We start from the raw sequence: 25,433 nt of genomic DNA, 5'->3' as shown, positions 1-25,433 counted from the left end.
TTTTAACAAATATGTCTATTACTTGATTTCCAGCTAGCTTTTTAAAATATATTTTTGTTAATATTTGCTTTTTTATATCTAGTTTTAAGTTTTAGTTTTTGTTATTTCAATACTTGATTTCCAACTAGCTTTTTAAATATATTTTTCTGTTTTTAAGTTAATATTTGTTTCTGTTTTAAGTTTTAGTTTTTGTTATTTTAATACTTGATCGCCAGCTAGCTTTTTAAAATACATTTTCCTATATTTTTGTTAATATTTGCTTTTTTATGTCGTTTTAAGTTTTAGTTTTTGTTATTTTAATACTTGATTTCCAACTAGCTTTTTAAATATATTTTTCTGTTTTTAAGTTAATATTTGTTTCTGTTTTAAGTTTTAGTTTTTGTTATTTTAATACTTGATCGCCAGCTAGCTTTTTAAAATATATTTTCCTATATTTTTGTTAATATTTGCTTTAAAAAAAAAAAAAAGTGTAATTTTAAGTTATATTTTTTCTCGATGAGAAATGTTGCCTTGGCAACTAGCTTTTTAAATATATTTTTCTGTTTTTAAGTTTTAGTTTTTGTTATTTTAATACTTGATTGCCAACTAGCTTTTTAAACTATATTTTAGTTAATATTTGCTTTTTTAAAAAAATTAAAAAATAATAAAAAAGTCTAGTTTTAAGTTTTAGTTTAGTTTATTTTAATACTTGATTTCCAACTAGCTTTTTAAAATATATTTTTCTATATTTTTGTTAATATTTGCTTTTTTTTAATGTCTAGTTTTAAGTTTTAGTTTTTGTTATTTTAATACTTAATGGGAAATGTTGCCTTTTTTTAAAAAAAATATATATTTTTTTTTATTTTTAAGTTAATATTTGTTTTTTTGTTTTGTTTTAAGATTAATTTTTAGGAAAAGGAAGAGTGTGATGTGTGGCCAAGTATGGTGACGCATACTCAGAATTTGTGCTCAGCATTTAACCCATCCAAGTGCACACACACAGTAGCGAGTAGTGAAGAAACACGCGCACACACACACACCATGAACACACACCCAGGGAGCAGTTGGGGTGTCGGTGCCTTGTTCAAGGGACTCACCTCAGTCGTGGTATTGACTTAGTCACTGGTTATTCACTCCCCCATCATCAATCCCTGCCGGAGCTGGGAATTGAATCTGTAACCTTTCGGTTACAAGCCCAACTCCCTAACCATCAGGCCACGGCTTTAGTTATTTCAATACTTGATGTTGGTGTGTGGTTTTAGATGTAGTTTTAGTTAACAAAAATAACCCTGAGCAGAACTGTGTGATTTGACAGCTGAAAGGCACAGGAATGTTAACAGATGAGCTTTGCCATATGAGCTTCTCAAGTCCACTTACTTGTATGTAATGTCTGATTTCCACAGGCACGGGCCGTCCGGCGCTCATGCTCTCAGTAAACCAGCTGATGTGCAGCACATGTTTATCGCGCATCTCTCCAAACCCCTGCTCCTCCAGCCAGTTCCAGAGCTCCTGCGCTGCGTTCCCCTCCGACACCACGTGCGTCACATCAGCGCTGCAAACCCCACACACACACACACACAGTAGATACACACCATTAGACGCACATAATGGATCCCAGATCGTGTGGCACTTAAGTAGCTGTTTTCAAGCACCGTAATCCAGTTTCACATCTACTCTACGACTGATTGATTCTCTCACACACACCCACACACTCTCATCCGACAGTTTTAATTTCTCTAGTGGTTCTCGTGATCAGATCATACTGTATGAAATCTAATCAGGTGGACTTTCACACATTAGGATGTGAATGTGATGTGTGTGATGATCAGACGCACATGTATAACACTCACACACACACACGGTCAGTCCTGAGCTTTCAGCACTTTGCTAAATGAAAGTGTCTGTCAGAGCAGTCGGCTAAACCAAATTACCCATCGTGCATCGCTCCCAGTCAGACACGCGGAGGTACAATAGCAGAACGGACAGGTGCCGCTGTGGATGTTTGAAATTAGCTGGAGAGCGTTTGAGGGAAATCGACCGCTGTTGTGGCTTGCGAGACTAATTTTCTCACTCCTGTTTGCCATCAGTGGGAAAATACTCTCATCTTTATTCTCTCGAAATGCAAATCTGGTTTGATTCATGAACAACAAAAATGGAACCTTTTATGGTCTGACTATTTTATTATTAATACATTATTATAATATTATTATTATTACACTTTGTGTTATTAACACACGCCTACGATTAGAGTATTTATTAATATTTGGAATTAGCTTTTATTTTTATGTTTTCATTTTAATTTTTAGTTTTATTAATTCAAGAACTTTCAGTTTTATCTAACATTTATATTTTTCAGCTTTATTTTAATTAACAAAAAAAATCTATTTATTCATATTTCTGTTTAGCTTAGCTTTAGTTTTCTTTTTTTCCAGTTTTTTCATCTTTTTAAAAGTTTTTCATCTTTTTTTTTTTTCAGACAATTTTAAATGAATAAAAATTCAATTAAATTTATTTTAATTTTACTTCAGTTTTAGTTTTAGTAATTTTAGTACTTGAACATTTGGATTGGCTGCCAAAGCATAGTCATTCAAAATGTAAATCTGGCTTGTTGGACTGAACAACAAAAACCAGGACTGGTCTGACTATTTAGGCCTATTTAGTTACATTTATAATTAGCTTTTATTTTTATTTTTTCAGTTTTCATAATTTAGTAATAGTCTATATATATAATTAAAATTAAATGAAATTAAAATAAAGCTGAATATATATATATATATATATATTTTTTTTTTTTTTTTTTTTTTTTTTTTTTTTCCAGCTTTATTTTAAATTAACAACAACAAAACTAACAGCTTATTTATATTTCTGTTTAGCTTTATTTTTTTTCCTTCCAGCTTTGGTAATTTCATTATGTCAACTTAAACTTATTTCTCATTTTCTTCTAAAGGTTTTCATACTTTTTTTTTTTTGGATGGAAAAAATAAATTAAAAAAATAAAATATAATTAAAAAAAATAAAATAATAAAAAAAAAAAAAAATAAAAATAAATAAATAAATATATATACATAATCTCTCTCTCTCTCTCTCTCTCTCTCTCTATATATATATATACATATATAATTTTTGTTATTTTTGTTTATTTATTTATTTATTTTGGTAATTTTAATACTTATTTAAACAACATTTATCATTTTCAATCTAAGGTTTTCTATATAACTTTCATTTAAATTCATTTCAGTGTTGTTTTTTAGAAATGTTACTGCTTACATTTATTTAAATTAGATTAACAGTTTTTCATCTACACTTATATTTAATTATATTTTAACTTTATTTCAATTAATAAAAGCATTTTTAAAGCTCGATTAAACAATATCACACTGTTTTGACTAGAAAGCAGAGAAACGACACATTAGCAGTGTCACAACAACAAATCCAACATTTTTACAGTTTCAAATGAAACTTTGCTAAAATGATAAGGTGTTTGGCAGGGTGTTGATATGCGGTTGCCAAAGTCAAATGAGCCTCTGAATCTTAAATTTATGAATTTAAATTGCATGCAAATTTGTCATATTTTTCAAGATAACAGTGCATTTAGAAGTCAGAGATTCTGATGCAATCTCCCACAAGATCAAATAATCTCAATTTAACAGCTCTGTACTTTAACTGCATGACTCATTTGTCTATTTTTATTCCTCCGAAAGGAATTTTAGCAGAAGCATCCAAGCTGATGCTGAGCAATGAACGAGCAACCTGTGAGCAATGACATTTTCCTCTTACATCAACCTCCACTGGAAGCCAGTCACGCTTTGATTGATTCAGACAGCTTCAATATAACATAAGATGTGCATTATGAATGTTATAACACCTAATCTTCAGCACTTCCCGTGCAGCGTCTCCTTGCCGTCTCTATCACGACACGCACGACAATACCCGGGGATTTATTATGGGGCATTGTATTATCAGACTCGTACTGATATCAAATCCTCACTGGCTTATAAAAAATGTCAGTTTTCAGCTCATCACGACAGGTTTCCTGTGGTTGGCTGCAGACAGCAGCGCGCAGCCGTAGGCCGCTCGAGCTCAAGCTGCATTTCTGGGAATGGTGCCATCGCTCAGCTGGGTACCGCACGCTACGCTACGGCAAACTGCTGGCTGCTGTTATGCCCGTCTACCCAAACAACTCCCACTGGTGCTTCTCCACCTGCACAAACTGGCAGCAACAGTCCTGGATCGCTTCTGACCAAGCAGCCATGAAGACAAGAATAACAGACGACACTTCACGAGTGATGTTCAGCACATTACACGCTGGTATTTTGCCTTCGACTTCAAAACAAGTTTGGTTCCATCTTGAAGCGACTGATTAATTCTGTTAATCAATAGTTGCGCGATGAGGTTTTAATAGATGGTTTCTGTGCTATTATTACGACGTCATTTTCTATGCAACCTACCACCTAGAAACTCATCGAGACTCGAGCCGCCCTAGTCATTATCACTGTGATTAGCATAAAATTGTATGCAAATTAAAATATTTTATTACACAGTGAAAAATAGAGATTTTAATTGTTTGCCAAAGAGATGTTCGTCACTCACTGTCTCTAAATAGGGAAAATATCTCTGCTGGGATCTGAAGGGCTCTGAGTGGGATTTATAGGAGCAAATAAACACAGCAAATGCCTCCAACTGTTTTCATCACTACGTGGTTCATCGATTTTACATAAAATTACCTAAAATGAAGTGTGGTCATTGGGTTTTTTTTACGTTTTTTAAAGGAGAAGTCCACTTCCAGAGCAACAATTTACAAATAATTTACTCACCCCCTTGTCATCCAAGATGTTCATGTCTTTCTGTCTTCAGTCGTAAAGAAATTATGGTTTTTGAGGAAAACATTTCAGGATTTTTCTTCATATAATGGACTTCATTGGTGCCCCGATTTTGAACTTCCAAAATGTAGTTTAAATGCAGCTTCAAAGGCTCTAAATGATCCCAGCCGAGGAAGAAGGGTCTTATCTAGCGAAACTATCTGCCATTTTTTTTGAAAAATAAAAATTTGTATAATTTTTAAGCACAAAAGCTCGTGCAGCACAGGCTCTGGGATGCGCATTCATGTACTATTGAATCACGTTGAAAGGTCATGTGGAACTACAGACCCAGTGTTTACAAAGCGAACGTGCAAAGACTAAGAAAGTGCAAGTAAGTCAAACACTGTTTACAAACAAAAAGCTACAACGATGTCGGACGATTCTGAAGTTGTAGGAGAAAATAAGATGGAGTTTTTCGCTATTCTCTACCTTTTTGAGCCGGAGTACACAGACGATGAACTTAGACATGATTCGTAGTGGTGATGGGAAGTTCGAATCATTTTACCGACTTGGACCTTTGAGTCTCGTTCAGCAAAATGAACGAATCTTTTTTCGAGTCATTTTGTTCATTTTAGCAAAATATTATTAAAATGTTATGTGGTATTTCCCTAACACATCTACTGCTTACACAAACATTAATCACACTACAAACAAGACAAAACTATAATGCTGTAAGAAACAGAAAAGGTTAATTCATTGTTTACCTGGGTCTTTAGTCTGTGATTAGCTCACCTCACCTCTTATCTGACAAGTTTTCAGGTTTGAGTCATTCGTTCATCACGTGACAGCCCCATAAGATGAACGAACCACTCGAAAACCTCAAGACTCGAAACAGGTGAACTAATTCCAGTACAGAACCTAATAGGATGCTGCGCATGCACAACTGAACGAATCACTCCCCAAGACGACCTGTTCTTCCATTAAAGATCCATTCAGAATGAACGAATCATTCAAGAACGTGCATCCCAGAGCCTGTGCTACACGACCTTGTGTGCTTAAAATGTATACAAATTTTTATTTTCTGAAAAAAATGACAGATCGTTTCACTAGATAAGACCCTTCTTCCTTAGCTGGAATCGTTTAGAGCCTTTTGAAGCTGCATTTAAACTACGTTTTGGAAGTTCAAAATCGGGGGGCACAACTGAAGTCCATTATATGAAGAAAAATCCTGAAACGTTTTCCTCAAAAAATATAATTTCTTTACGACTGAAGACAGAAAGACATGAATATCTTGGATGACAAGTGGGTGAGTAAATTATTTGTGAATTGTTGTTCTGGAAGTGGACTTCTCCTTTAAGCTGAAACAAAATAAAGGTGCATCACGATGCCACAGAAGAACGCTTTTTTGTTTAAATGGTTCCATAAAGAACCTTTAACATCTGAAGAAACTTTTTGTTTCACAAACAGTTCTTTGTGGTGCAAGAAGGTTCTTCAGATTATAAAAAGGTAGGAAAAAGATGGTTCTTTAAAAAACCTTTGACTAAATTCTGTTTAAATTGCTTAAAAAAAGATTGAGCCAAAAGTTTAATGCTTAAATTTGCTGTAAATTTACTCACCCTCAGATCAAGATGTAGGTGACTTGTTTCTTCAGTTGAACACTAAAGAAGATTTTTAGCTGAAACTGTACGATTCATAAAATCCAAGTCGGCTGCTACATGTTTTTAAGAATTAAAAATATTTTAAGGATAAAAAAAATTAAAAAATACCTCTAGCTCCGGATGATATATTGAGGTTTTAAGAATCTAAACGATCAGTCTGTGCAAGAAACTAAATGTTATTTACAACATTATTAGCCTACTTGTAATCGAAATTATTTCAGGAAAATAAAACACTTGCCACATGCAACTCGAGCAGCACAGATCTACAAGTTCTTCAGTCAAAACTCACTTTCTAACACCTGACAGTCTCCGACTCATAATGAGCCAAAATACTGGTGTAACTGATGATGAATGAACTCATTCAGCACTCCAGTTCCTCCAAAAGTCATTGAACTGAGGAAACTTCATTGTATTCTAGTATTCTAACACTGTAGGCTACATAATTTTTGCACCTCAGGGAGCTCGAGGGTGTTGGATGCAGGGTTGCCAAGCCTGCCCTTTTTCAACGAAACTGGGATAGTTTTAAACTGTTGATGTGGGTGAATTTCCCCCGTGGGTTAAAGGTTTGAAATATTTCACAAGTTACATTTGACTGAAATGCTTTTATTGAAATATTTTGCATTCTACGTATGATAAAACTGCGCTAAATGTTAAGCTTTGTGAAGGAGGACCACTGGTGGGATGCAATTGAGTTGTGTTTAAGATCAATGTGCATAATAACATCTGTAAAATATGCATTTTAGATATGTAAACTACATTTTTTGAGTTTTGATATTTGGGATATAGTTATTGCTCTACACTGTAAAAAATAAAAAACACAATTTGTTGAGTCAGCTTAAAATAATTTGTTACCCTGCTGCATTAAAATTTTAAGTTCAGTCAACTAAAATAAGTTTATTCAACTTGAAATGTTAAGTTGTACTAAGTAACAACTTAGATATTTGTGTTTGTTAAACTTAACAGATGGGTAAGTAACCCAGCTGCCTTAAAATTTTAAGTTGTTTCAACTCAAATATCTAAGTTGTCACTTAGTATAATTTAACAGTTTAAGTTGAACAAACTTTTTTTGAGTTGTCAGAACTTAAAATTTTAAGGCAGCCAGGTTACAAATTATTTTAAGTTGACTCAACAAATTGTTTTTTACAGTGTACTCGGGGCAGACCTGGCAACCCTGGATGTATGGAGCAGTGCAGACGTTTTCTGGTTAGAAATGTAAGGTATGTTTTCCAGCTGAACTGTTTATTTCTATAAAAAAGCGCAGGATCCCATTCCCAAGATTGAGGCTAGTTTATTCATTTTATATGCTTTAGACATGTGAAACATCCAGGTTTCACATCATTATTGGGCGCTTTAATAATATAACTACATATATGTTACGTCATTGTGTGTAAACAAACTTAATTTGATCCAGTTCATTTACAAACTGTCCAAAAGAACTAGTTTGTGTAAAAGAATCATATTTCCCTGTTTGCCTGAGGCTCTGAATTACCAGTGTTGGGGAAAGTTACTTTTAAAAGTAATGCATTAGAATTTTGCGTTACACGTTACTCCCTAAAAAAGTAACTAATTAGTTACTTAGTTACTTTTTATGGAAAGTAATGTGTTACGTTACATTTGCGTTACTTTTTAAATCTGGGCAGGACTTGCTTCTTTGTTTTTAATATAAAACAATTCTAATTTTACACCAAAAGTGAAATGAATTCACCTCAGGCTGAAAGAAAAGTTCATTTATGCAGGAGATCACTTTTCAGTTATATAAAAATGAAGCACAAATGATAGTTTATCTAAAGTCATTTTTGCTTATTAGTATGGTTGAATTGCATCATCGAAGGTCAGCAGCAAAGACAATAGGATTAAATACATAAAGGATATTTGTTTTAACATATTTAATTATTGCAGGGTTGCGTCATATTCTGAGTTTGCATTTCACTGTTTTCATTTTGAGGAATACTGAATCTGTTTTTTGTGAGAGAGATGAATTAATGCAGGTTCACATTTAGTCTAGAATTTCCTGACAGGAGACTTGTCAATCAATAAATGGGGAAAAAAGTAACATGTGTTACTTATTTGAAAAAGTAACTTAGAAATTCAAAAGTAATGCTTTACTTTACTAGTTACTTAAAAAAAGTAATATAACTTGCATTACTTGTAATGCGTCACCCCCAACACTGTGGATTACAGATAATAACGTTGTAAATAACATTCAGTTTCTTGCACAAAGCAGTTGTTTTGCTGCATAAGTCTTCAATATATCATCAGGAGCCATTGGTATTAATTTTGTGTTCACTGACAGTCACTGACTTTCATGTATGCCTAAATATCTTCTTTACTTTCTTTAGAAATAAACTCACCTACATCTTGAATGGCCTGGGGGTGAGTAAATTACCAACAAACTTTCATTTTTGAGTGAACTCTCCCTTTAACCTGGGCTGTAATAATGCTAGAATTATTACATCTGGAATATGAATGAGGTCACAGTCTCACCTCATCCACTCGGTTGTTTTCTGTGTCACGTACCTGAGAGCGTCGTCAACACAGAAGCCCTTTGATCTGGCAAGATTAGACAGAAAATTCCTCCTGCTTTTTCCCATCCTCCTCTCCACCAGGTACAGAGTCACATCCCTGAACTTCACCTCCTCACGACCCCGAGCGAAGGCAACTTCAGGCCGCCGACGCTTTCGAGTAGGAAGAGCAGTTGGAAACATCTCTGAACCAGGGCCTGGGGCTTCTGTCGCGTATTCTCTAAAGTCGCATGAGGTGATGCCGTTGATGTCTTATTTTTCTTTGAAAGACAAAACTGGCAGTTGGTGTGGCGTGTTTGTTTATGGTTTTGGCAAAGAGTAGAAGAGTCTTACAACAGGTGCTTTTGATTTGGCACTCGTACTGATAGGGCACTGCCAAAACTACCACGAACAGATGGATGCAGAACACCAGGTCACGGGGAAGAAAAAAGGAAAACAATATCAGCACTGAGGGTAATGTTGAATATATCAACATAGAGTGGCTTATGTTTTCACAAACTCAATGGTATGGCAATGTGACACCACAGGCCTTTACCACGTAATCACACACATTAAAGGCTGATTATTTAATTAAGGTCACTTTGAATGTATAAAATGTAAAAAGAAAATATTTTTTTTGCTTTGCTTTGTTTGGAAATGACATTCAGCTACTCATCTCAGATATTGATATTTTCAGCATTTACTCTTCATCATGTTGTTCCAAACTTGTATGTCCTTCACAAAGGACAACAAAAGAAGATCTCTGATAACCAAATAATACTAAAACTCATTGACTTCTACCCTCGGTTTCATAGACAAGGCTTAAGCCTAGTCCCAGACTAAAATGTAAGTCAGAGCTGTTTTAACTGAAAGAAACTTGCACTGACTGATCTTAACATATATCAGTGCCTTTGTTTTGTCTCATGATGCACATCAATTCTGTTTTTTCTTAGGCATGTTTATAAAAAATTGCTTAAATGTCCTAACTGAACTAAGGCCTAATCCTGGCTTATACTCTAAGCCCTGTCTGTGAAATCAGGCCTTTATGTATGGACAAAAAAAACTTTCTTTAAAATCAATAAATGATAACAAAATAAATTATAACAAAAGTTCATTTTTTGGGTGAACTATCCCTGTAAAATCTTAAAGTGAGTCGTGCGACTGTCACTTCTTGTTTCTGTGGTAAGTTATTAATTTTTATCTGCAAAAATGTTTTCAAAAACACCTGTCATGATGGTAACGATGTTAAAAAAATCTAAATGCAACTGAGGTAATTTATACTAATTTTTTAGAAAATCATGTTCAAATGCTTCATCAGACTTTTAAGGAATGCTTGTTTATTTCTTAAACATTATTGCACATTGCATTATATGTTTTGACAATCAAACTAAGCATTTAAATCTCATACTAAGACATTCTTTAAAGATATAGAGTGATGAATGATATTTACGTCAATGCAATTATCTGCTATACTGTTATAAAGACTGATTTACATTACAAGCTATTAGAATTTCATCTATTTTTGGTCCATATAAATATCAGCATCTGCAGAAAACTGTATGTTTTTGTTAAGTTTGAGTCTCAGAATAAAACTGAGCTGTTTTTTCCTCCATTTTCTCACTATATCAGACTATATGAGCTATAAAAAAATAATATATCTAATTTAATACTCAACAAAAAACAATGCAAAGGTCAAGATTCCACTTCTATTCAAGGTCAAGCTATTATTTCAGACTAGATGGAAGGATACCTTCATTGTTAACTCATCCTCTTCTATACCACAAGAGTAGGTGTACAATATTAGCCTAAATAAAAAGGCATAAACAGATGCAAACATTAAACCAAGCACCTTAAATAAAAGTAAATTGGGACACTTTTGCCATTGAGATGACTGGGGAAAAAAGGCCCAATTATCCTAAGTCAACCCTATTGCACTATAAAACAATAGTATGTCATGATGATAATGATGTTAAAAATATATATACATATAAATGCAACTGAAGTGACTTAGGTTCACTTGATTATCCATACATATTTTTTTAGAAAAGCATTTTCAAATGCTTCATCAGACTTTTGAGGAACGCTTATTTCTTAAACATCATTGCACATTGCATTATGTTTTGACAATCAAACTAAGCATTTAAATCTCATACTAAGACATTCTTTAGTGATATAGACTGATATAGACTGATATTTATATCAATGTAAGTATGTGCTATACTGTTATGAAGGTCTCTGAATAAAACTGAGCTGTTTTTTTCCTTCATTTTCTCACTATATCAGATTATATGAGCTGTAAAAGAATGATATATCAAATTTAATGCTCAACAAAAAACAATGCAAAGGTCACGATTTCACTTCTATTCAAGGTCAAGCTATTATTTCAGACTAAACGGAAGGATACCTTCATTGCAAACTCATCTTCTTCTGTAGCACAGGAGTAGGTGTGCAATATTAGCCTAAATAAAAAAGGCGTAAACAGATGCAAACATTGCAAAACCATTAGAAATAGGTCTTTAAACCAAGCACCTTTAACATAAAAGTAAATTGGGACACTTTTGCCATTGAGATGACTGGGAAAAATGGCCCAATTATCCTAAGTCAACCCTATTGCACTATAAAACAATAGTATGTGCCCCACTCTTTCTATAAAATAATATGGACTTGTCTTTGTGCACAGGAGTGTCATCAAGTGTTGCAACAAAAGCACATATGAAGCACATAATTCCCTTGATTTCATCACTTTATGTGTTACATTAAGGGCTGTCCTCACGGAAATCATTGGAAACTGTTAATTAGAAGTCATCTACATGCTTTTGGCCATTTAGAGTATTTTCAACACCATTTGGGATACATCTGTCTCACTTTGGCATATCATACGAGATGGATAGTGTGAAGTTTGGGTTTCCATATGTTTGCAGTCACGGCATTTCTCACAAACGGTGCTTAAACAAGTCTGTTTGATTCGTACAGTGAGAATATATTCGGTGCATCTGAGTGAACTTTACCTTGTTTTTCTTGTTGCATCTCACAAGTGCTGGACTGAATTTCTCCACCGAGTTGTCGTGGGATTTGGGAGGGCCGGTCACAGTGATAAAGCTCTACAGCTGTCCAGTAACGTCCAGCAGTTTCCTCACAGACGTGGCACATATGTAGTACAGCACACCATCCTGTTCCTACCGCACCACCATCTGCCTGAGCGAACTAATGAGCCTCTACCCGCTAAGAAGAAACCCTTCATTAGCTGCTGAATGGACGCTAAGTACCATATGTGGAGATGAACTGGTCATTGAGGGCTTTTTAGATCTTTATTATGCCTCTTCTTTACAGAAGAACTCACACTGTTTCCCTCAGCGCATCATTCACTTCCTACTGCTTTGTTTATTTTATTTGTTGACGCTTTGTTGAGTTTTTTCCCAGGTTATTGTTGTTGTTATTTTGCTTGTCTTTAACTCTGTAATTCTAATGGATGCTTTTCCCCTGGCTATTGATAAAACAGGTGCACAACTTTGGTTTCTAGATATGACTCTGATCTCTCATATGGATGAAAATTTTCAACTGCTTTATCATTGAGAATTATCACTCTCTCAACTTAAAAAAAAAAAAAAAATCTAGCAAGCAACCTAGCAACTGCACAGCAATACAGCACTACAGTCCAGTTATGGACATAAAAATCATATTCATTTTCTCCATAAAGGAACTGATTTTTAATACTAACTCATAACCCTTTAAAGACTGACTTACTGTGAAGCTACAGAATCTAATGAATCGAAAGTCTTACACATTCAAAGAAAAAAAGTTTACTTCCATGTTGAAAAAAAAAGGTGGATAAAAGTAGCCCAGTTTGGAGGGAAAAACGCAGACTTGGCAACACAGCACTGGAATTTGCACACTGCATCAGTGAGCAGTAAACCCCACCTACTTTGATTTGATTGGCCATCTCAAATCAGGGTGCTTAAATCACTTTTGAATGAGCGCTCACTGTTTACTTTCACTTTCGCGATCATGCGCTCTGTGTAAAAGAGGCATATTGTACAAGATAAGATATTTGCCAATGATTGATTAAGCTTGCCAAGTCCACTTATTTCCCTTGCAATTAGGCTACTTTTACACTGTTGCAGTTGGTTGATTTCCTCCGTGGATTAAAGGTTTGAAATTTACCATAAATTAACTGCTGTATTAATTTTGACAGCAAAATTTGATTCAGTCTTGATTCAGTCCATGTGACGTTTTTCTTTAAAATAAGCCTTTTTATCAGGCTCCTATGTATAGGTTTCTACCTAAGTACCAGTAATTCTGATTGGGCTGAGGCTGGGATTTAGCAAGTTTGAAGTAAAAGTATTTGATGGACGTATGCTATGTGTTGAGAGCATTCACTCAGTCTCATTTTTGACCGAAGTGGCTTTTAGAGGGTTTTGCATCTGAACTCTTCAGTTTTAGTCGACTAAATATCGCATGATTTTAGTCAACTAAATCTACAGTAGATTCAGTTGTCTAAAATCTACTCGGTTTAGTTATAGTGTAATGCATATATTAAGCATTTCTCTAAAATTACCAAACTCATTGTATAGGTTTGATATTAAGGTTTTATCATGATAGGCACAGATTAAACTGCTGCGACACATGCCTTTATATTAAAATGAAATGAAACCACTTCTCATAAAGAAACAAGAACATGGTCTTCAATGAAATACCAATGGTTATCCATACTTTATAACAACTTGTTTACCACATTCTTCATTCTTAGCAGATATATTTATTTGTCAAACAATTAATTGCATAAAAAATAAAAGTTTGAGTTTGCCTAATATATGTGTGTGTGTACTGTGTAATTATGTACAAGCATTCTTGTATACATTTAAGAAATATTTACAAGTATATGTATTTATTATAATTTTTGTTATATATAAATACAAATATTTTGTACGTAACATATTTCTCTTAAATATATACATTGTGTGTATTTCTATATACATAATAATTACACACAGTACACACACATATATTAGGCAAACTCAAACATTTTTGTAGTATGCGACTGGTGTGTGCTCAGAAAATGGGCCAAATTGAGTTTCTTTTTTGCATCGTCAAATTTATCCACTTATCCACTCCCAGATATTGACATTTTGGAACGTTTTATGAGACGTGGAGCAAATAAAGCTAGACGTGCTAGCTTATTTCCCGCCTGATAGATCAATAGGCTATGTTACAGTTAAAGTGCATGCATCTAACTTCCTAAACACGCAGCAGATTCAATCTGAATGAATCTCTTCCCAGATCGTCCCTCCCTGACATTTTCATCATGTTTTAGTTCATTGATGAAAATGTCAGTACATTTTTGTCATATTTTTGTCATTCAAAACAATTTTTTATTTCATTACTGTCTCATTTTCGTCTGTGAATAAATGTTGTTGACGAAAATAGTGACAAAAATTAGTTTTGTGAAGTTTTGTGAAGGAGGGCCTGGTAAAAAGCCTTTGATCTTGTTGATCAATGTGCATAACAGCGACTGTAAAATATGTATTTTAGGTGTGTAAATGAAGAGTGATCGTTGCATACTTTGGGCTGTTTTTGACTGGCATGGGCTAGTTTTGTCATGCAGATCTGGCAACCCTGGCTGCATGGAGAAGGCTGGATCCCAATTCAAATGCTGCTCTCTACAGCAAAGCAGTGCAAGAATTAAAATATTTGGGGGAAAAATGTAGCCATTTCTAATTATTTAGAGTTCCTTCTCAATGTCTATGGCGGTTACGGCCTCTATAAACACTCCCATCTAAATAACCTGCAATCACAGTCCCGTCTCTCTCTTTCTCTCGGGAGAAATCCTTTAATTGGACCAAAAGAAAACTACAGCAATGAGAGAGACCTTGTGCACAGAATGAGTACAGGTCATTTTCTCATAACCTCATTCTGTGTGTGTGTGTGTGTGCCTTTGACAACGATGCTACGACTCTCATTAACTTGATGCCGGAGGTTAACTGGAGTCACACTGTAGCTTTTGTGTAATCGTAAAGCCACTTCCTCTCAATTCTTCATGTCAGAGCGGGTTTGGATCCGGTCCAGAATTAAAAACGCAGGCCGGTGAAAAATGGTCGGTGTCGGAGCACCTGCGCAACAACGATTCCAGGAACAAGTGCATTAACAATAACTGCTATTAATTTTGTATAAAAAATATTGCATCACTGTATAATTCATCTTTATATTATTAAGTAGCGGTTACAAAGTGAATCACCATGATTAATAGTGCAATAATTCTTTCTTGTAAATATCATCACAAAAATATTATTACCTTAATGAGTTTTGTGGCATCACAGTATTTCCAAATAACAAGGGCTGGGCGATATGGGCAAAAAAATTAATCACTATAATTTTTTTCATATCAATCGATATCGATAATTATCACGATAAATGTCAAATCTTTATTTCTTTCAAGTTTAAAGTTTTGCTCCAAAGTGAAAGCTGTAGAAACCAGACCATTAATTTTCCTTAAAATAAATATCTAAATAGAAAAATTAATTTCTGCATGTTCTAATGAGTTATATTGTTTCAAATCAAGAAACAGGTTTGGGTTGTCTGATAATGATAATGATAATGATAATAATAATAATAATAATAATATCACTTTTTTGTCTCTTAGAAATGCACATTTGATAGTAGCTTGAGGATGCAGAGGTAAATTTTTGTTCATTATCAATCAGTAACATCTGTAAAAATTGTAGCAACCTCAGTTTTATATGGTTACATTTATTCTGACCCAGTTTTTTTTTTTTTTTTTAAATTACAAATTTTTTAAATAAAGTTTAAATTAAACAGTCAAAATCACACATCATGGTACCTCAATACCATGGTAAAAATATAAATACAAGGTTTTATAGGTAGCCTTTTTGTATGAAAAACAGTAGTCTAAAAACGTTCAATATTAATGCACACATGCTATAGCTTAATCACAAGTACATACATACTATAATTATATACCATTACTCCTGTAATAAAATTCAGTGAATATCCCACATTGCTGCCACAATACCATGGTGCAGTGAGTGTTACTCAAGCGGCAACCTCCCCTTCTCCCTCTTGAAGCCAACACAGAAGTGACTAAAACTGCAATTCATCGACTGGCCGCTAGAGACTGGCTGCAAAAGGGAGTCAATACTAGGGGTGTCGAAATTAATCGTTTCTACGATGCATCACAATGCAGACGAGGAGGATTCGGTATCGGTTCAGTAATAGACCATAACCGATTATAACGTACTGACGCTTTTCTGACATCATTTGCCACATACGTACTTTGTAGCAGTAGAATACAATGGCTGAGGGAGGCGAGACTCGAGTGCGAGTAATTAAAAATGCTCCAACTACTTTAAAAGCCGAAATGTACCCACATGAAGCATTTTCTAATGCCTCAACAGGAGCACTTCACAAAAATGAAACAAAACAAATACATACCTCACAGACATGATACATATATCTATAGAAAGCTTGAAATCATTGCATATGGAAGTAAAACAAATACTCTTTCACAAAAACAAAAACTCTTTTAATATGTAATCTGTAAAGAGGCATTTCTCTAAAAGCGCATCCAAAGAGGAAATGGTGAGTCCGGATGAGCAACTTCATCCTTGCGACACTGACTCAGAAAAAAACTGGTTTATTAATAAATAATTCAAATATCTCCTTACTATTTCCCCCGACATTGTAATTAATTTTGCCCGTGCTTTGTGGCAAGTTTCAGCCTACTGCCTGTGCTTGAATGCGGATCTCTTCCAGCTGCGCTGATTTGCTGCTGCTGCCAGCGGAGACACTAAACGCTTTCTGAGCCGGTCTCAAAAGTGAAAGCGAAAGTCTCGTGTTGTTTCCATCAAATTTGTTTTCATCACCATAATTGGTGTATGTATAAAAAACAACGAGAAGCCTAAAACAGGCCCGAAGCCCGGCCCGCGTCTGAACTATGACGTGAAAATTGTCCCAAAACCCGGATTCATTTATAACATTTTAGACATTTATAAATGGATGCATTTATAAAATTAAATTAAACTTTTTTGACTAATAACTATACGATTAGTATTGTTTTTAATATTAAAATGTAGACTAGTATGTAAAATGTATAATCTTACAGACTTTATAGACTTTTTATGATTCCTGGACTTCGGTCGCGACAGAGTCGTATGTGACAATAACAGCACATTACATTAGCGAGGACTGGAAGATTTTGTCACATGTGCTGCAAACAAGAGCCGTTTATGAGACTCACACGGGTGTGTGAAGTAAAATTGAAAATTGAGTATGCAGTGCATCGTCAATGCATCGTGATACTGTATTGAACCGAATCGATGACATGATAATCGTAATCGAACTGAACCGTGAGACCAGTGTAGGTTATATTAAGCCTTAAAGTTCTGCATAATTTAGGGCGTGGCCACTTGAGTGACAGGTGTGGATTGCCGCTGCTGTCACCATCGTTGTGCTAGGCGGGCGTGGTTTCAGCAACCAGCTCCACCCACGTCCCGCCTATTTGCCCATTTTCGATTATCCGGGAGTGACGTGCAGTGACGCGATTCCAAGATGGCGACGGCCGACTCCCGCCCACTAAGAGCTTCAAAAATGCTCTCCAGAAACACACATGTGATGTCACGGACAATACGTCCATATTTTTTACAGTCTATGGTGTTACTACAGTAAATCCATGGTAAATGAAGGAGATGTGTAGATTGAAAAGCTTTCTGACTGTCTTGTTGCACACAGCTTTAAACTAGTTTGAATCACAGAGTCATTTGTGTTCGTCGCTGAATGCAAGTGTTTCACACTGGATCTCACAGCGCTGTTTAGTGCTCGTGTGATGGAGCCGTTCACATATCGCGTTTTTTGCACGCTCAAGTTTGTTATTTCAAATGTAGGCATAAAAATTATATTGAACATTTATTGAACTCTTCATAACGTTTTATCGAGGAAAATTATATCGCGATAATTGTCGTTATCAAATTAATGTATATAAATATATTTTATATATAAACAACATTTTTCAAAAATATATCCATGCATGTGCGTGTTTAATAAATATACACAGTACACACACATTTATTATGCGTTATATATTATTTTATAATTACTACAAAATATATAAACATACAGATTTTTATAATATATGTTGTTTTCATAAAGTTGCATATCTAAACAATATAATATATATATATATATATATATATATATATATATTTGACTGATGGTTACTACATATAATACCATTTAAAATTATCATATAGATATTATTAACATATGTGCATATACAAATATGCATCTATAGGCAAATATATATTACATTTCCATATGGCTTATGCAATTTATTAAGCACTTTCTGAGTAAAAATGGTTTCAACACCTTTTTTTTTTTCATAGTAGCATATAGTGTTTCTAAATAACAGCATATATGATTATAACCTTTCCATATGAGGCATTTTTAGATGCATAAAGTTTCATCTTTGTGAAAAACCTATTTATACCCAAGCAGTAAACAGCTCTGGAAACTGACCTGTTTGAAACCACTCGAGCTGTGGTGCATCGTCTGTGCGCGGTCTACAGACGAGACAAAGACACAGGTTAAATGAACAGCTCTAAATGACATTTCCCCTTATTTGGATACCACTGATACAGACAGTGTTTGAGTGTGATAATTCATTAATCAGTGAATAACATTTGAGAAAATAGGAACTTTGCATTCTGTGGTCAGCAAGATCATTTGAAACCTGTGGGGGGAAATATGTATTATAGTTTCAATATGACTATTTTTAGGTTATTGTTATTGCATAAAGCAGGTAACCCAATGCCGAATAACTTCTTATTGTTTTGTTTTACTTCCATATGCAACCACATTGTTAGGTGGTTTTGCGACAACTGTTTTAAAAGGAAATGACAACGTTTTTAAAAGCATCAGTGCAGAGAACCACATGCGAGCTTGCTTTACATATTTCATTTCATCCTGTTGAAGTGAGCCATCTGAAAGAGAGTATGGATATACTCACAACTGGTCACTGTTCTCCATTTCATACTGTGTCTACTGCATGTGTACAAGCTAAGTTCATTTTGAAAGTCAGTGTTTGTATAGATGCACATCTTACAAGCTATTGAACTAACTATTGAATGTTAGTGAACAAAAGCGTTGGAACATTTAAATGAAGACAGTTCTATTTATAGTGCATTTATTTTTACAATGATCACTGGTGTAAAGCATCTTCACAACAACAACAAAAATTACAACCAAAAAAAAAAGAAAGAAAAAGAGAGTAATGTATGAAATTCTATAGGATAATTTCATCACCAATTTCATCCCTGTAGTCATCATTTCACTTAAAAAAACAAAACAAAAAAAAACACATTATTATTATTATTATTAATCATTACAAATATTTAATGTTATTATATGTTAAATATTATTATATTATTTTTAATATTTTTTATTTTATATAAGTATTATTTTTAATGTATTTATTTTTAGAGGATTAAAAAACATGGTTTCTAATAATAAATACTCAAATAATTTTTAAAAATCATACAAATAAACAAATATTCATTCACTCATTAAAGAAAAAAAAAGTTAAATAAATAAATAAAATATTAATGCATATCATTATTATTATTATTATTAATTCTATTTTTACTAATAATTTTTAGTAATCATACAAATAAATAGCTATAATTCATTCATTCATTCATTCATTTGAGGAAAAAAAAAAAAAAATAGAAACCAGGCCCAAAAATACAGGTCACTTAACAAACATTTTCCCCAGGTAAAATATATTAATAAGTAAAAATAATAAAATAGATTTTTAAAGATCATTAAAGAAATCACATAAGTTGAACATTATTACATATATTAAGCTTAAAATGAATAAATAAATAAATCGTTCAATAAAATGAACGAACGAACGAACAAACAAACAAACAATTATAGTGTATGAAATTCTTTGGGGTAATTTCATCCCCCAATTTCATCCCTGTAGTCATCATTTCACTTAAAAAAATGTATATGTTAAAAAAATAAATAAATAAAATATTTATGCATGTTATTATTATTATTATTATTATTATTAACAACAATACAGTTTTCTCTAATATTTTTAGTAATCACACAAATAAATAACTATAATTTATTAATTTATTTATTCATTCATTAATTAGAGAAAAAAATAAATATAAACCAGGCCCAAAAATACAGGTCACTTAACAAACATTTTCACCAGGTAAAATATATTAATAAGTAAAAATAATAAAATAGATTTTAAAAAGTCATTTACAAAAAAAAAAAAAAAATTAAATAAGTTGAACATTCTCACATATAAATAAATAAATAAATAATAGTATATTATAATTTATGTATTCGTTATTTACTACATTTTTATAACATAAGACTATATTCAGGACAAAATTTTATGCAAAAATTAACTGCAAAAAAGTCAAAACTTTTTTGTATAAAACTAAACAGTGAAAACGTATATTCTGGCTTGAAAATAAAATAATAACAATTCCCGAAAACCTCACAGTTCCTGTCATAAAGCTCATGTAACAGACAGTTCCCCTCTAAAATGTGTTCTTGGCTTAATCTTTCATTTCCCTTTCTGCCTCTGCAACCTGTATTTTCCCACACAGAAAGAACGTCACTTTATAAAGCAGTCCGTTCACACCTTCTGTGCACTTTTAAGTGGCCTCAAAATGACATGCGAGTCGAAATAGGCTGTTGTGGCTTCACTTTACCTACACAAATGAAGTCCTCACCACAGCTTCTGACAGAGAAGTGTGAGAAAACAGTCGCGTAGGATCAGTTATCGTCAAGAGGAACTTCCCATGTTGCATGAACTTGCCTCATACGTGATACAGACCAGTAAAGCCTCTGCTAAATGTTAGTTAATATCAGAGCTGATTCAGAGGAGTTAGTCTAGACAACTGACCAGGATGAGTTTACCAACTAGGGAGCAATGTGAGGGCTGGAGTCCGCCGCAGGTCGCCGCTTTTCTGAGTCAGGTGAGCGTTTGGAGATTCAATTTATGCATAAATCACTTTTTTGCAAAAGACATTGTTCACCTTTTTCAACTTTTCTTGTTATTTTATTGATCCGCTGCATGTAATGTTGATCTATTACTATGCAAAATAACTACAACTTCATGGTGTTTGTTAAAAGCACAACATGAAAGACTGTGCAGACGCTGTACAGAGAAACAAGATTGATGGCTGTCGGTTTCTGGTAGGTTCCTTTCTTGCTCAATATTGAGGTTTTCTCTTTGCAAATGGCATTTCAGCTAAATCTGTTTTCTTTATTTATATCATTGGTAGTCGTTTCCACTGATTAACTCATTAACACATTCTAGATCAAATTAGTAATATAAACTCAGCAGTGCCTTCACTCTTTCACATGGGGAAGCGAGTAGATAAACTTGACTTCCTTAAATGTATAACGACAGCTGTTGTGGTTTCTTTAATGGATTTGCATTGATATTAGACGAGCGTCTTAAACGTGGTCTGAGAAAGACTTACCTGGGATGGTTTAGTTGTTGGCCTGACATTTCGAAACTCAAACCAGATCTGGGCAAGATAGGTGTGTAGGAGTTTTTAAGGAAACCTGTTTGGAAATAGGTGTTATATTTGCAGTTCCAGTTAGTGATAGAGAAATGACACTTCACAAAATTTGTAATTACTAATGAGACACTTCCAACTGAAAGAGGATATTCAATGAAGGGTCGTACTTACAGTACATGAAGTAACTAGACTAAGTAGGCTCAAATTTACTGTCTGAGCGCAATATAAACTCCTTTAGGAACTTGATTCAGGCCGAATCTATGAAAATCAATTACAACGTGGTTTTAGCAATGTTTTGTTGGATTGCGTTTAGACAGTTTATGTGTAGTTATGTGATTATGGCTGCAAATTAAATGAATGAATGAATGAATTAATAAATAAAGTATTAAAACATAAAATAAACTATGAAAAAAAGCCTTAGGTCCAAGACACTAGGATAGGCCACAGCATAAAATAAAATAAAATAAAAACGTACAGGTTTGAATATTTTTTATAAATCGCATTGAAAGTATGTCAAAAATAAAATTATTTTTGTTTTGTTGACTCAAAAATAAAATACAAAAAAATAAAATAGAAATAGAAAAATTCAAAGAAAAAATAATTTACTAATATTATTTATAATAATTTTTATTATCAATATTAAAATAAAATAAAATAAAATATAAACTTACAGGTTTGAATATTTTTAATAAATCGCATTAAAAGTATGTCAAAAATAAAATTATTTTTCTTTTGTTGACTCAAAAATAAAATAAATAAAAAATAAAATACAAAAAATAAAATAGAAATAGAAACATTCAAAGAAAAAATAATTTACTAATATTATTTATAATAATTTTTGATTACAAATATTATAATAATTTATAATAATTTTGTTTCGCTGATTTGAAATATAAACTAAAAATGTAAAAAAAAATAGTATAAAATATTATAAAAATTACAAAAGCTAAGAGAAAATTTGAAAACAAAAAGTTTTTAAAGCATTATAATTATCTTGTTAAAAGTATGTTGGAAATGAAATACATTATTTTTTTATTTTTGTTTTGCTGATTTGAAATATAAACTAAAAAAGTAAAATGAAAAAAATACAAAAAATAAAATTTGAAAAATTAAAAGAAAAAAATAACTACAAGAAAATGTCTTACCCGTTTTTTTTTTTTTTATCTAGTATGTTGAAAATTAAATACATTATTTTTCAGTTTTGTTATTTTTGTTTTGCCGATTTGAAATATAAACTAAAAAAATAAATAGAATAATACAAAAAAATACAAAAAAATAACAAGAAAATGCAAAAAAAGAAAAAGAAAAATTATTTAAAATATTTCTGTTCGTTATCTTATTTAAAGAGTGTTGTAAATGAAATATATTGTTCCTCATTTTTATTTTGTGGACTCAGCAAGTTGGCAAGACATTATGACAGAAATAGAAAACTTCTGAAACCTCCTCCTTTCAGATAAAAACCCCCTACTTACTAAATAGTGATTGACCAGCCGGCCAGAAGTTTCATTTACTCACCAAAAAAGCCATTCATTTCCATTTGTGGCCTTACTGGCACTTGACGAGTGTTAATTTGGTACTCTATTTGTAGGAGCTTTATCAGTGTTGTGCTCAAAGTTTCGAATGTGTTTTTCTCCATTACTCCTCTGCATCACTCCCCCTGTCCTCCTGAATGGGCGTTAAGGGCATATATTAGATATCTTTGCATATTCATGTGGCGTTTATGCGGTAACCATCTGGTGAAAGAGTCTGTAGATCACAGGAACGTTTCCGTTGACACTCAGTGAGTGTGTGCTGAGAGCGTGATGAGGCATTTGTAAACACATGATCGCTTTCGCAAGTGTTTGGGAGTAGCCGGATAAAATAACCAACGATCAGTGTAAAAATTATATTAGCAATAAATCATGGCAGCAATTAAAAAAATTGTAATCAATGAATTTTTAAGTTGTACAGGATTCAACTTCAAAAATGAGTTCAAATTCAAAGAAAAAATTATTTACATTTTTTTTGAGGCTTCTTAATTACCTCATTAAAAATGTTGAAACTGAAATACATTGTTTTTCATTTCTGTTTTGCTTATTTAAAATCTAAACTAAAAAAGTAAAATAATCTAAAAAAAATTTAAGAAAAATGTAAAAATGAAAATAAAAAAAGACAAGAAAATGTCTTTCTAGTTTTTAAAGCATTATAATTATCGCATTAAAACTATGTTGAAAATGAAATACATTATTTCTCATTTTTGTTTTGCTGATTTAAAATCAAAACTAAAAAAGTAAAATAATATTAATAATGTAAGAAAATCTAAAAAAAAAATGAAAAGAAAAAAATACTAAAAAACTAAAAGAAAATGTCTTTCCAGTTTTTAAAACATTATAATTATCTTATTAAAAGTTTGTTGAAAATGAAATACATTATTTCTCTTTTTGTTCTGCTGATTTGAAATATAAACGAAAAAGTAAAAATAGTAAAAAGTAAAATAAAATAATACAAAAACAAAAAATTCAAGAAAATGTAAAAAATGAAAAGAAAAAACTAAAAGAAAATGTCTTTCTAGTTTTTAAAGCATTATAATTACCTCATTAAAAGTATGTAGAAAATAAAATACATTATTTCTCATTTTTGTTTTTCTAATTTGAAAAAAAAAATAATAATACAAAATAATACAAGAAAACGTGAAAAAGTAAAAGAAAAAAATAACTAAAAGAAAACATCTTGGCAGTTTTTATGGCATTTTAATTATCTTATTAAAAGCATGTTGAAAATGAAATACATTATTTCTCAATTTTGTTTTGCTGATTTGAAATATAAGTTACACAAGATTCAACTTAAAAACAGTTCGAAAAATGAGTTGAAAACTTTACAATATTTTTGATTATATGTAAAAGTTTAAGACGTCAACTGAACTGAAATAAAAATTAAATAAAATATAAATCTAAATAAAAACATAAAACATAAATTAAAAATAACAATAATAGTAATATTTAAAAAATAAAACATTTTTCTTTAAAAAAAATAGTAAAAGTTAAATTCAAATTAAAATGAAAAATGAAAACATAAAAATAAATTAATAAAATATTTTTACTTTTAAATCAGAGGGAAATATTTTATACTATAACTACATTTAATTTCTAAAAGCAAGCTACTTTTCCAACAAGAAGCAGAGGTCAAAACATTAACTGACTGTTTTTTATAAATCACAGCCGGAAAAGTGCAGGAAGGAAAACGAGGCACGTCAGGAGTCTTAAATCATGAGTATCTTGAAGCTTCGAAAGCAATTTTCAAGCTGCTTCGCCAACGCCGGCCTGTTCTCAGATCAGTGTGAAAGATGAAACGTGTCAAACACAAGAGTCCCAAAGTCCGTTTGCTTGTCTCTTCTTCTTTCGGTACAGAAGCGCGCACGTCGTGTCGTGTGTGCGTTTCATTCAGACCGAGCGCTGGGTCAAACTCGCCCATCTCGTGGTTCTTGATATATAATTCCTCAGAAGTCTTTGATGGCTTTCAGACAGTTTTGGACCGAGTTGTGAAAGCGAGGGGTGAGTGGACGTGGGACTCGAACGGAGACTCTGCTGAGCTTTTTAACATGCAGCTGCGATTCCAGGGCGCTGCTGAAGTGTCTCTCTCCGACTCCTGGAGAAACTCCACATAAATAATTCACTTCAGCAAGCAGCATCCAAGGAGGTGCCAGGGTGAAATATTCGATATTTTATTCTGTGTCAAAAGGCTAAGCTTGATTTTTAGGCAGGGCTAGGTGATTTTCTTGTCTTTGTCTCTTCAGAAAGCTGCAGGGATTCACAGAGCTCAACCTCATGCATTTGTCTCTATTAGACCCGCTTCTCTTCAGATTCTTACAAAAGGCGCCTCGCTAAATTCGGATGGCAGGAGTTTTATTTGATCTCGTTTCAATTCACATGCGTAACGCGGCGAGTTTGAGGCTCA

The 25,433-nt window shown here is 32.8% G+C and overlaps 2 protein-coding genes across 4 annotated transcripts in view; one reads left to right on the top strand and one right to left on the bottom strand.

Annotated features, from left to right (window-relative positions):
- dntt (deoxynucleotidyltransferase, terminal) overlaps window positions 1–23,097 on the bottom strand; it is a 192,236-nt gene extending 169,139 nt beyond the window's left edge. The window contains exons 1-5 of the mRNA XM_051126245.1: window positions 23,016–23,097; window positions 21,459–21,543; window positions 11,946–12,159; window positions 8,954–9,339; window positions 1,357–1,531 (exon numbers count right to left, since the gene is read on the bottom strand). Of these exons, the coding sequence (XP_050982202.1) occupies window positions 1,357–1,531; window positions 8,954–9,141 (363 nt within the window). The 5' untranslated portion in view covers window positions 9,142–9,339; window positions 11,946–12,159; window positions 21,459–21,543; window positions 23,016–23,097. The remainder of the gene's footprint in view (window positions 1–1,356; window positions 1,532–8,953; window positions 9,340–11,945; window positions 12,160–21,458; window positions 21,544–23,015) is intronic.
- blnk (B cell linker) overlaps window positions 20,595–25,433 on the top strand; it is a 31,942-nt gene continuing 27,103 nt past the window's right edge. Inside the window, exons 1-2 of one of the 3 annotated variants that reach the window (XM_051126240.1) lie at window positions 20,595–20,948; window positions 21,106–21,168. In XM_051126240.1, coding sequence (XP_050982197.1) covers window positions 20,880–20,948; window positions 21,106–21,168 — 132 coding nt within the window. In that variant the 5' untranslated portion in view covers window positions 20,595–20,879. The remainder of the gene's footprint in view (window positions 20,949–21,105; window positions 21,169–25,433) is intronic. The other 2 variants (XM_051126243.1, XM_051126239.1) reach the window with 2 other exon arrangements.

Source organism: Labeo rohita, chromosome 13, assembly GCF_022985175.1.
Source record: "Labeo rohita strain BAU-BD-2019 chromosome 13, IGBB_LRoh.1.0, whole genome shotgun sequence".
Taxonomy (NCBI): Eukaryota; Metazoa; Chordata; class Actinopteri; order Cypriniformes; family Cyprinidae; genus Labeo; species Labeo rohita.
Note: the sequence above shows the minus strand (reverse complement) of the source record. Positions and strands in the feature narration are given on the sequence as shown.